The sequence below is a fragment of the Diorhabda sublineata genome, chromosome 5 (genome assembly GCF_026230105.1).
Source record: "Diorhabda sublineata isolate icDioSubl1.1 chromosome 5, icDioSubl1.1, whole genome shotgun sequence".
Taxonomy (NCBI): domain Eukaryota; kingdom Metazoa; phylum Arthropoda; class Insecta; order Coleoptera; family Chrysomelidae; genus Diorhabda; species Diorhabda sublineata.
This window is the reverse complement of record NC_079478.1, coordinates 4,716,005-4,728,524: the sequence shown is the minus strand read 5'-3', so window position 1 is coordinate 4,728,524 and position 12,520 is coordinate 4,716,005. Positions and strand designations below refer to the sequence as shown.

The 12,520-nt window shown below is 37.2% G+C and overlaps 1 protein-coding gene across 2 annotated transcripts in view; it reads right to left on the bottom strand.

Moving 5' to 3' along the window:
• Window positions 1–361: 361 nt before the first annotated feature.
• LOC130443721 (titin) overlaps window positions 362–12,520 on the bottom strand; it is a 42,517-nt gene continuing 30,358 nt past the window's right edge. For both annotated transcript variants that reach the window (XM_056778480.1, XM_056778479.1), the window contains 3 exons: window positions 7,934–8,643; window positions 7,267–7,860; window positions 362–7,173 (listed from right to left, as the gene is read on the bottom strand). In XM_056778480.1, coding sequence (XP_056634458.1) covers window positions 773–7,173; window positions 7,267–7,860; window positions 7,934–8,643 — 7,705 coding nt within the window. In that variant the 3' untranslated portion in view covers window positions 362–772. The remainder of the gene's footprint in view (window positions 7,174–7,266; window positions 7,861–7,933; window positions 8,644–12,520) is intronic.

The window sequence follows — 12,520 nt, the reverse complement described above, 5'->3', positions numbered from 1 at the left end:
GACGTTCACCCCTTGAGCGTCCCCAATGTGAACGCACACTAAGTTTTATTCACAAAATTTCGTACATTCAAGTGTAAAAGCGATTGTTTATTTATATATAAAATTTTTTATCATATTCACTTGAATTTCGGTTTTTTTTACATTGTTTCTTATTATTCTGTTTTAGTACAATACTTCCATTAAAAAATTTGGTTCACTTTCATGAAAATGACATTATTTAAGACGAGAGGAATTTCAATATCCTTGTACTTGAATATCTAGTTTGAATGTGTTAAGTAATTTAATTATTAATAAACTATTCTGATAAATGTATGAACACATGAGGATCTACAAGTCTACACAATAAAGAAATGTTACAAAATTGTGGATATAATTTTATTGCATATTCGGGTTTACAGTTATTGATAATTGATGTTACACACCTCACACATCATATAAGTTCCCCTATTTGATGGTGTTTCTAATAAATGAATAATTAACTCCAAGGTTACAGCTTTACATTAGTAAAGAAGTACTGGAGTCTGAGAAGTAAGGTATGAAACTAAAAAATACATTAGATCAAAACAAAAAAAAATTTATTACACAAAATATTGTAAGTTGTTTATTGTAAAGCTGAAAAAGTTAATCATATAAAAATATTAATTACAATTTTTTCCGAAGCGATGAATATAATATGTGTATAGTTCCTATACCATAAGCTACAAAAAAGTTTATGAATACAAAAAAAAATGTATATAATCACATTCAAACTTGGGAATGTAGTCATGGAATCTTATTTGGTTACCACGGGCAAATAGAATTTGTGGGATTTTGTATCCCTGGTATGTTTAAAAGGCCCTTTAGGTGCATCTACCAATACAGCAGGACAAGGTCCAATGTTTCTAGGAGAATATTCTTTTTTGTAAGAAGTAACTATCTGGGTATTTGTATCGCCCAAAGTGATATTAGAAACGTTCGATCGTCTTGTTACTCGTTCTATTTTATGAATATTCTGTTGTTTCGTAAAGTCGCCATAAGATCTCGCTTCAGATTGTCCATAGAAATGGCCTCCAACAGATAAATTATCTTTTCTAATAATTTTCTCTGGTCGTTCGACCATTTGATAAACATGTTGATGTTGTAAACTGCGTCTGTTCGATACGTTTGATTCTTGATTCGAACGGTGCATTGAGCTTAAACTGTGCCTTTCCGTGTTCACTACTGTTCTACCTTGATCATGAAGGTTACAAACCGATTTGCGCATGTCCAAGGCAGATGAACTGGTAGCGTGCAGAGCTTCTGTCGATGTATGGATACCTTTACGATGTAATATTTGATTATTTATTTCCTCTGATGTAAGAGTGTTCTTTTTATGATGTGAAGTTCTACTTGAAACGTCATTATTTGAAAATTCTATGTGGCCAGTCTGATTAACTATAACCTGCGAGGAAGATTTTTGAATGTTTGATTGTCTTACGTGGGTTTGAGATGAAGATTTTTTGATTTCATTTACTGCTGTTTGTTTCAAATGACGTTCCGAATGTTCGTTAGCCTGTTGTACACCGTTGGTAGTTACTGTAGTAGTTTTTATAGTTCTGGTAACGCTACCGTCGGTCTTTGTATCAGTAGATACATCAGTATGAAATTTTTGAAGAGTTTTAACATCTTTCTTAGTAACAGAGTCATCGTTCACAACTTTCTTGACTTGTGTAGTGTGTCTTTCAACTACATCATTAATAATATTATTATTAACAGTCTTTCGATCTACTTTTCTCGTGTAAGTTTTATAATTGCTTTGATTGGTTGTTTGCATATTCGTAACATCGTTACCAAGCGTAATGTGAGATTCCATATATTTATTTTTATTTATTATTTGACGACTAGGGGAAACTTTTACAGTCTTATCAAAACTGTCGTGTGTTGTGGTGTGTGTTTCCATTTTGCCACTTCCAACTCTAAGATGATCCTCGTGTTTCTTTATTTCTGCCCTCTCTCCTCTTACTACTGTATATTGTGATTTGGCGACAGTGGTATCTTGGAATTCGCCAGTAATCTTCAAATTATCTTGAGGTTTCTTAACAGGAGCTCTATCTCCTCTTGTTGGTTTGAATTCTTCTTTATTTTTGGGGGATCCAAAGAACTCACCTTCTGGCTTAAGATTATCAGGATGTTTTACAATATCTGCTCGATCACCCGGGCCATATTTTGGTGTAACTGGTTTTTCAAAGTCTCCTTCTGGGCGTAAGTTATCTTGAGGCTTCTTAGGTGTGGGTCTTTCGGCGGGTTGATATTTAACCGAATCTGGTCTGTCGAAATCTCCTTCAGGTTTTAAATTATCTGGATGTTTAATAGGAGTTCTTCGTTCTGCAGGTCCTACTTTTGATACAGTTCTCCTATCAAAATCACCTTCTGGTCGGAGATTGTCTTGAGGCTTTTTAGGAGTGGGTCTTTCTGCGGGACTCCAATCTGTCTTATGTGGTCTTTCAAAATCTCCTTCGGGATGCAAGTTATCATGGTGTCTAATTGGAGTTCTTCTTTCTCCCGGTCCAACCTTAGATGGTGTAGGCCGCTCAAACTCACCTTCTGGTTTTAAATTATCTTGAGGCTTCTTAGGAGTAGGTCTTTCTGAAGGACTCCAACCTGGCTTGTGAGGTCTTTCAAAATCGCCTTCGGGATGCAAGTTATCATGGTGTCTAATTGGAGTTCTTCTTTCTCCTGGCCCAACCTTAGTTGGAGTAGGACGCTCAAACTCACCTTCTGGTTTTAAATTATCTTGAGGCTTTTTAGGAGTAGGTCTTTCCGCCGGTTGATATTTGGGTTTATCAGGACGCTCAAAATCGCCTTCTGGGTGCAAATTATCTTCATGACGTATAATTTCGGTTTTTTGGAAGCCAGTTGAGTATTCATCGCGTTTTCTATATTCATTGAACTCTCCAACCATTTTTAGGTTATCTTCGTGTCTTATAATTTCACATTTGTCTCCTCTAACTACTTTATAGTCATCTCTGGAACGTAAATCTGTGAATTCGCCTTCAACTCTTAAATTATCTTCACGTCTAATAACTTGCGTACGGTCAGTAATAGTCGTTTTGCTATAATCATCCCTTCTGCGTATATCCCATTCACCTTCCATTCTGAGATTATCCTCGTGTTTTATTATCTCGTTTCTTTTATTCACTTCTAATTTGGAATAATCGTCTCTTCGTCTGATATCCCATTCGCCTTCCATTTTCAGATTATCTTCGTGCTTAACAATCTCAACTCTTTCTCCTTTTACAATTTTGTAATCGTCTTTTCTGCTAATTGTCATGTCACCTTCAGGTTTTAAGTTGTCATGATGCTTTATCGGCTTTCTTAATTCGGCAGGACCCACTTCTATTATATCTGGACGTTCAAATTCTCCTTCGGGTTTCAAATTATCCTCAGGCTTTTTAGCTATTGGTCTTTCTGCTGGTTTATATTTTGGTTTTTCCGGACGGTCAAAATCTCCTTCTGGGCGCAGGTTATCATCGTGTTTAATAGGAGTTCTACGCTCAGCAGGTCCAACTTTTGTTGGTGATGGTCTTTCGAAATCTCCTTCTGGACGAAGATTATCTTCTGGTCGTTTTTGTTTAGGCCTTTCAGTAGGTATATAACCTGGTTTGGAAGGACGTTCAAAGTCACCTTCTGGATGCAAGTTATCTTCTGGACGTTTAGCAGTAGGTCTTTCTGTGGGCCTGTATTTTGGTTTTTCGGGTCGTTCGAAATCTCCTTCTGGTCTTAAATTGTCGTCGTGTTTTATGGGTGTCCTACGTTCAGCTGGACCCACCTTGTGGGGTGTAGGTCTTTCAAAATCGCCTTCAGGACGGAGATTATCCTCTGGTCGTTTTTGTTTGGGTCTTTCTGCTGGAACATAACCAGGTTTCTCCGGGCGTTCAAAGTCACCTTCTGGATGCAAGTTATCTTCTGGACGTTTGGCAGTAGGTCTTTCTGTAGGCCTGTATTTTGGTTTTTCAGGTCGTTCGAAATCTCCTTCTGGTCTTAAGTTATCGTCATGTTTTATGGGAGTTCTTCTTTCAGCTGGGCCAACTTTGGTTGGAGAAGGTCTCTCAAAATCACCTTCAGGACGGAGATTATCCTCTGGTCGTTTTTGTTTGGGTCTTTCTGCTGGAACATAACCCGGTTTCTCCGGGCGTTCAAAGTCACCTTCTGGATGCAAGTTATCTTCTGGACGTTTAGCAGTAGGTCTTTCTGTGGGCCTGTATTTTGGTTTTTCAGGTCGTTCAAAATTTCCTTCTGGTCTTAAGTTATCGTCATGTTTTATGGGAGTTCTACGTTCAGCTGGACCCACTTTGTGAGGCGTAGGTCTCTCAAAATCGCCTTCAGGACGGAGATTATCCTCTGGTCGTTTTTGTTTGGGTCTTTCTGCTGGAACATAACTCGGTTTCTCCGGGCGTTCAAAGTCACCTTCTGGATGCAAGTTATCTTCTGGACGTTTAGCAGTAGGTCTTTCTGTGGACCTGTATTTTGGTTTTTCAGGCCGTTCAAAATCTCCTTCTGGTCTTAAGTTATCGTCATGTTTTATGGGAGTTCTACGTTCAGCTGGACCCACTTTGTGAGGCGTAGGTCTTTCAAAATCGCCTTCAGGACGGAGATTATCCTCTGGTCGTTTTTGTTTGGGTCTTTCTGCTGGAACATAACCAGGTTTCTCAGGGCGTTCAAAGTCACCTTCTGGATGCAAGTTATCTTCTGGACGTTTGGCAGTAGGTCTTTCTGTGGGCCTGTATTTTGGTTTTTCAGGCCGTTCAAAATCTCCTTCTGGTCTTAAGTTATCGTCATGTTTTATGGGAGTTCTACGTTCAGCTGGACCCACTTTGTGAGGCGTAGGTCTTTCAAAATCGCCTTCAGGACGGAGATTATCCTCTGGTCGTTTTTGTTTGGGTCTTTCTGCTGGAACATAACCAGGTTTCTCAGGGCGTTCAAAGTCACCTTCTGGATGCAAGTTATCTTCTGGACGTTTGGCAGTAGGTCTTTCTGTGGGCCTGTATTTTGGTTTTTCGGGTCGTTCGAAATCTCCTTCTGGTCTTAAGTTATCGTCATGTTTTATGGGAGTTCTTCTTTCAGCTGGGCCAACTTTGGTTGGAGAAGGTCTTTCAAAGTCACCTTCTGGTCGGAGATTATCTTGTGGTCGTTTTTGTTTGGGTCTTTCAACTGATTTATATTCTGGTTTTTCTGGTCGTTCGAAATCTCCCTCTGGTCTTAAGTTATCCTCGGGTTTTTTGGGTGTTGTACGTTCAGAAGGTCTATATTTTGGTTTCTCAGGTCTCTCGAAATCGCCTTCTGGTCTAAGGTTATCTTCAGGTCTCTTCTGTTTCGGTCTTTCAACGGGAGACCATTCTGGTTTTTCTGGTCGTTCGAAATCTCCCTCTGGTCTTAAGTTATCCTCAGGTTTTTTGGGTGTTGGACGTTCAGAAGGTCTATATTTTGGTTTCTCAGGTCTCTCGAAATCGCCTTCTGGTCTAAGGTTATCTTCAGGTCTTTTCTGTTTCGGTCTTTCAACGGGAGACCATTCTGGTTTTTCTGGTCGTTCGAAATCTCCCTCTGGTCTTAAGTTATCTTCAGGCTTTTTGGGTGTTGGACGTTCAGAAGGTCTATATTTTGGTTTCTCGGGTCTCTCGAAATCACCTTCTGGTCTAAGGTTATCTTCAGGTCTTTTCTGTTTCGGTCTTTCAACGGGAGACCATTCTGGTTTTTCTGGGCGTTCGAAATCTCCTTCTGGCCTTAAGTTATCCTCAGGTTTTTTGGGTGTTGGACGTTCAGAAGGTCTATATTTTGGTTTCTCAGGTCTCTCGAAATCGCCTTCTGGTCTAAGGTTATCCTCAGGTCTCTTCTGTTTCGGTCTTTCAACGGGAGACCATTCTGGTTTTTCTGGTCGTTCGAAATCTCCCTCTGGTCTTAAGTTATCTTCAGGCTTTTTGGGTGTTGGACGTTCAGAAGGTCTATATTTTGGTTTCTCGGGCCTCTCGAAATCACCTTCTGGTCTAAGGTTATCTTCAGGTCTTTTTTGTTTCGGTCTTTCAACGGGAGACCATTCTGGTTTTTCTGGTCGTTCGAAATCTCCCTCTGGTCTTAAGTTATCCTCAGGTTTTTTGGGTGTTGGACGTTCAGAAGGTCTATATTTTGGTTTCTCAGGTCTCTCGAAATCGCCTTCTGGTCTAAGGTTATCCTCAGGTCTTTTTTGTTTCGGTCTTTCAACGGGAGACCATTCTGGTTTTTCTGGTCGTTCGAAATCTCCCTCTGGTCTTAAGTTATCTTCAGGTTTTTTGGGTGTTGGACGTTCAGAAGGTCTATATTTTGGTTTTTCAGGTCTCTCGAAATCGCCTTCTGGTCTAAGGTTATCCTCAGGTCTTTTTTGTTTCGGTCTTTCAACGGGAGACCATTCTGGTTTTTCTGGTCGTTCGAAATCTCCCTCTGGTCTTAAGTTATCCTCAGGTTTTTTGGGTGTTGGACGTTCAGAAGGTCTATATTTTGGTTTTTCAGGTCTCTCGAAGTCGCCTTCTGGTCTAAGGTTATCCTCAGGTCTTTTTTGTTTCGGTCTTTCAACGGGAGACCATTCTGGTTTTTCTGGTCGTTCGAAATCTCCCTCTGGTCTTAAGTTATCTTCAGGTTTTTTGGGTGTTGGACGTTCAGAAGGTCTATATTTTGGTTTCTCTGGTCTCTCGAAATCACCTTCTGGTCTAAGGTTATCTTCAGGTCTTTTCTGTTTCGGTCTTTCTGCAGGAGACCATTCTGTTTTCTCTGGTCGCTCAAAATCACCTTCAGGTCTTAAATTATCATCAGGTTTCCTTTGTTTAGGTCTTTCAGCAGGAATAAATTTCTCGGGTGTTCTCTTCTCAAACTCTCCCTCTGGTTTAAGATTATCTTTTGGTTTAGTTGGTTTAGGGCGTTCAACATTTTTGGGAAGGTAATCTTCTTTAGATTTTGGAGTTCCATAGAAAGGACCTTCTGGTTTTAAATTGTCACGATGAATTACAATTGTTTGACTAAAATCAGTAACATCATAATTTTTGTAAACATTTTGACTGGTAGTAGTAGTTTCAAGGGTTTCAGTCGAATAAAATTTATCTACGTCGTCTTTTGTCCATGTTCTTCTTCTTACCGGGCGTTCTACAACAACAAGTTCACCAGTGAAGTCAGTCTTGTTTGTAGTAATATCTAGAAAATAAAAACAAATTATCGTTACTAGTGAAAAAGTACATTGAAATCAGCAATAATATCATAGAAGAAGTATATTCAAAAATAACTTACCAGTGAACTTTCCTTCAATTATGAGATTATCTTCACGGCGAACAATATCGGCTCTGTCCGCAGTAAATACCTTATAATCTTCAGTGATAGTTGTGGTACTAGTAAAGTCTCCCTCTGGTCTCAAATTATCTTGCGGTTTCTTCACAACGGGCTTCTCTGCAGGCTTCCAATCTTCTGGTTTGCGTTTTTCGAACTCTCCTTCAGGTTTAAGATTATCTTCTGGACGTTTTGGTTTAGGTCTTTCAGTGGGCGACCAAGTAGGTTTTTCTGGACGTTCAAAATCGCCTTCTGGTCTCAAATTATCTTCAGGTCTCTTTTGTTGTGGTCTTTCTGCTGGGCTCCAGCTTGGTTTGTCAGGCCTTTCAAAGTCTCCTTCAGGTTTCAAATTATCTTGAGGTTTTCTAACTTCAGGTCTGTCACCAGGACGCCATTTTTCTGGCGTTCGTTTTTCAAAGTCTCCTTCCGGTTTCAAATTATCTTCAGGTCTTCTTTGCTTTGGTCGTTCGGCTGGACTCCATTCAGGTTTTTCTGGTCTCTCGAAGTCTCCTTCTGGCCGCAGGTTATCATGTGGTTTTCTAATTTCAGGTCTGTCACCTATAAAGACATACAATGTGTGATAAAATAATAAGTTCATTTATCATCTCTACCATTATAATCGTCTATTTACCTGGACGCCATTTTTCCGGTGTACGTTTTTCAAAATCTCCTTCGGGTTTCAAGTTATCCTCTGGTTTTTTTTGTTGTGGACGCTCTGCAGGTTTCCATTCTGGTCGTTCAGGTCTTTCAAAGTCTCCTTCGGGTTTTAAATTATCATCGGGTTTTCGAATTTCTGATCTATCTCCTGGTCTCCATTTTTCTGGTGTTCGTTTTTCGAAATCTCCTTCAGGACGTAAATTATCTTCGGGCCTTTTTTGCTGTGGTCGTTCAGCAGGTTGCCATCCAGGTTTATCGGGCCTCTCAAATTCTCCTTCTGGTCTCAAATTATCTTCTGGTTTTTTAGGTGCTGGTCTATCTCCGGGCTGCCATTTTTCAGGTTTACGTTTCTCGAAATCGCCTTCTGGTTTCAAATTATCCTCTGGTTTTCTCACAGGAGCTCGATCTCCCGGTTTCCACTCTTCAGGCTTGTATCTTTCAAATTCACCTTCCGGTTTTAAATTGTCTTCTGGTTTTTTCTGTTTAGGCCTTTCAGCTGGCTTCCATTCTTCTGGCTGACGTTTAACAAAATCGCCTTCGGGTTTCAAATGATCTTGAGGCTTAACAGTGGGGTAACGTTCTCCTTTTACAGCGTTGTAATCATCTTTAGGTTGGCCGAGGAAAGGTCCTTCAGGATGAAGGTGATCATTATAATTGTCCGGATTGTGAGGGCATGTATGTCGTCTGAAATAATAAAATAAAATTATATTAAATTCATAATCTCGATTGAAACAAGGAAAATAAAAATTGATAAAGCCGAATCAAAACAGATAGAAGAAGGGCATTGAGTTGCTAAACATACTATTTTGTCGGGAAGGTTTTTAGTCGTGGATTTAATATTGGGATAAGTGCAGTACTGCCAAGGACAGTACCTTGAAAGAGATGTATTCATCTTATATGTTTTCATTTAAAAAATTCATTAATGATAAAATATATCTAAATTTATAATGAGTTTTGATGTAACTGTAATTTTTATTAATATATTGGAGTTTTAATGTTGAATATGAAGAACAGAAAATCTCCTTATAAGCTAAAAAAGTTGGATAACGGATAATATAAAATCCTGAACTGAACTGAAGTGAACGCTGAAATTAGAGAAGTGTTAAATGAAGAGACTATTACCAGATTTATAGAATCGAACATGATGAGAAAAATAGTGACGAAGTAACAGAATGGAAGCCTTCAGAAAACCAGCCCAGAGGAAGACCGAAAAGCTAATGGGAGTCAAATAACAAAACTAAACAAAATGGAAGTCCGCGGATGTTGGAGTAATACCCAGCTCAGGAAAATATGGATAAAAATATCGGAAAAATCCAACCGTCGTTGTTAATTTCGACGAACTGGCTCAAGTTTTTCTACAAGAAAACTGCCCTGTACAGCAATTATACGAAAATTGAGTACGCAACTTACTACCATTATATAATGCTCCAAAATCTGAGAATAATATTGGTCATCACAAATATATTCAATTCATTAAATTTACTAAATTTCATAAACCTAACCTAACCTAAATCTTCCACCAACAAGTGCAGCAACTTATCAACACATGATTCGTGTTTATTACCAAATTCAAAAAATGGTTAGGACATGATTTAGAACCTCAAGAATGGGGCTGGGTGCTCCAAAATAAGTTTCTGCAGCCAATAACTACACTATTACCACCAGCTCCAGATGAATTACTCAGTAGAATATTTTGTAATTGTAAAAATGGTTGTGGTTTATGCAGCGAATGCAGCAAATCAGGCTTGCAATGCACTTTATCTTGTGGACAATGCAATGGGCAAGCTTGTCTCAATGCTGTTATATTGCAAGACGATACCGAGGAAGAAACTGCATTTGATCCAGAAATTTTAGAAGGTTTGGAGACAATCATGCAGGTAAACGAAGATGATGAAGATGAAATTGATATTTTCTAATTTCCTAGGAGATTCACGGTCACAGTATATATGCCTGAGGGCTGGGTGTTCTCCGCTTTCTATCTCGATGTGGCTTGAGCGTACAGAAAAAAAGTTGAGACAAAAGTTGTGGCAAATTTTTTTATCTTTAATTTTCATAATAGTTCTTGAAGTGATTGGTACCATAGAAACGGAGATAATTGCAAAAAACCGATTTTCGTGACCTTTGACCTTGAATAACTTCCGACGCAGACACCAGATAATATCAGACTTCTGAGAAATGAAGCTGTATACGAGTTTCCAGCTTATTATCTCAAATTCCGAGGTGAAACCCTAAAGTAACTGGATTAAAAAGCATTGAATGCGTTTTACCACTAAATTCAACGTGATTTAACAATTTTATTTCAATATTTCAAATAGTTGACTGTTTTGATAAAAAAATTAATGTTTGTCTGTAAGAGATTCTAAATAATCATTTTACGCCTACTGTTTTGAAATTATTTCAATCCAACAACTATCACTTGTTTTCGACCAAAATTTAAAACCACCCTACCTCTTAAATTTCCGAATATTCCTTGTAGTAAACCTTCCCAATAATTTATTCATACGTTTATGTCTTATTCCAACATACACATACTATATATCGTTCCATCTTTCCTATTGTATTCATATATTTCCACTTTCAATTTTCAGTCGAGTTCAAGAAACCTCGTTTTAAATCACAATCAGGTGTTCAAAACATCAATTTCCGTACACAAAAAATGTAGTAGATAATCGATACCGAAGTCATTCTTACATTCAATCGATACAAGAAGTATAGATAACAATAATGTAGCTACAATACTAGCTCGTTCTATTATCAAAGTAACACTAAAGCGTCAACCTGTGCTTGATATGGTGGCCTACTTTAATCCCATTAGACCTAGAGAAGTTAGAAGTCAGATCGATCAACACAATATTTGTTTTCAGTCCTGGAATTTGGTTAATTGCTTATTTTTATGTAATTGTAGGGTAACTACATCGGTAAAAATAAAATTCGGTATCATTAGTACATAAAATATTAATTATTCTATTGCTCAGGGCTACAAAAAAATTTACGGGGTACGTTCAGAAATTCGTAATAGCGGTCGCTTCGTGCTTTCACTATTTCCACAGTTATGATACTGTATCGTTTTACTAATCGTACTTATAATTATAATTTAAATAATTTCTGCGATTACTTTCACTAATTCGTTCTTTTAACTACGACTATTTATTATAAACTAACTAACTGCGTTTACACGAATCATTTATATTCCTAAATAAAATTTTACAAGTTCTAGAACAAAAAGAATCAAAAGATATAAATAAATAGATTTTCTTAGAAATAATTTAGAAGAAATACTGTAAATAAACCGCCTTCTATAATGAAAAGTTCATCAAAGTCGCGCACGCCATTTATAAAAAACAGATGCCGTGCGAATTTGCCGAATTTTAAAATTCCATTATAGCTGGACAGGGCAGGCCTAAGGACCCATTTGGCGTAATTATTCGTAACAGTAATCAGGTTACTTTTTTGTTCCATTATAAGCTCATGGGAAGTCCATCGAGCTACAGCTCTAAAGGTGAATGGAAATCGTAGACGAGATCGGGAAAAACAATTCGTTTGGTGCAAGTCCACAAAGTAAATACATAATACAGAAATTATTTAGTCAAACACTTCCTAGAGATACAGTTATATGTTACTTTCAATAATTATTCTTTTTTCTTCTTTCACAAAACCGAACTGAAACCGACTCAAGAGCTGATTTTATCGTTTAATATTCGCTGCTATAAAACCAAATAGAAATGAATTTTCATTATTTGGTTTCAATCAGTTAAATTAATTGAATTAGCCTAAATTTATGATATATATTAAGTACCAAATGCCAAATATAATGCCTCAGATTTATTTGGGCAAAAATATATCAATTTTCTTCTGAAAATTATGTACTTTTTTTTAAATTAATTATTGTAGCTAAAGAGATTTTTTAATAAGAGAATTTTTAGATCAAGAAATATATTAAGTTTTGAAAAGTTTTGAGGTGTGTAAAATATCACAAAAATTCAAATCAGAACTTAAAGAAAAACAGCAAGCAAAGTGAAGGAAATAAATAGTTTTTATTAGAATTAATCTCTTCTTAACCACAAACAATATTTATATTTTGAATCTACATCTACTAGTGACGTTCATTCAAACTGCAAAAATTAATAGTTAGGAATAATCATGCGAGAAATTCTGTGGTTGATAGACTTGCTTCAAACCATTTTCTTTCACATCCACACATATAACATCGATAGACAAACAGATAAAATTAGTTATGCAACAAGTAAGTAAAGTAATAATAAACTTTATGCATGAGATAATGATCGTCTGGAGCTTGGAACAGAAACTTATTAATTTCTTCACTGGCAAATGTCTTAGATTTTCTAGGTCTATAGCCAACTGATTTATTTTTCGAATATGCAGAGTTTCGAGTATTTACTGATGTCTTATTAGGGTGCCTTTCAGTTTTGGTTAAGTCGACCACAGTATTGAAGACTTCCACATTTTGGATTTCGTTTAAAATGAAATACAGTTGAATTATTTAAACTGTAAACAAGATACTATCTTGTATTTCAACCTCTATTAGGTACATCTAGTATCT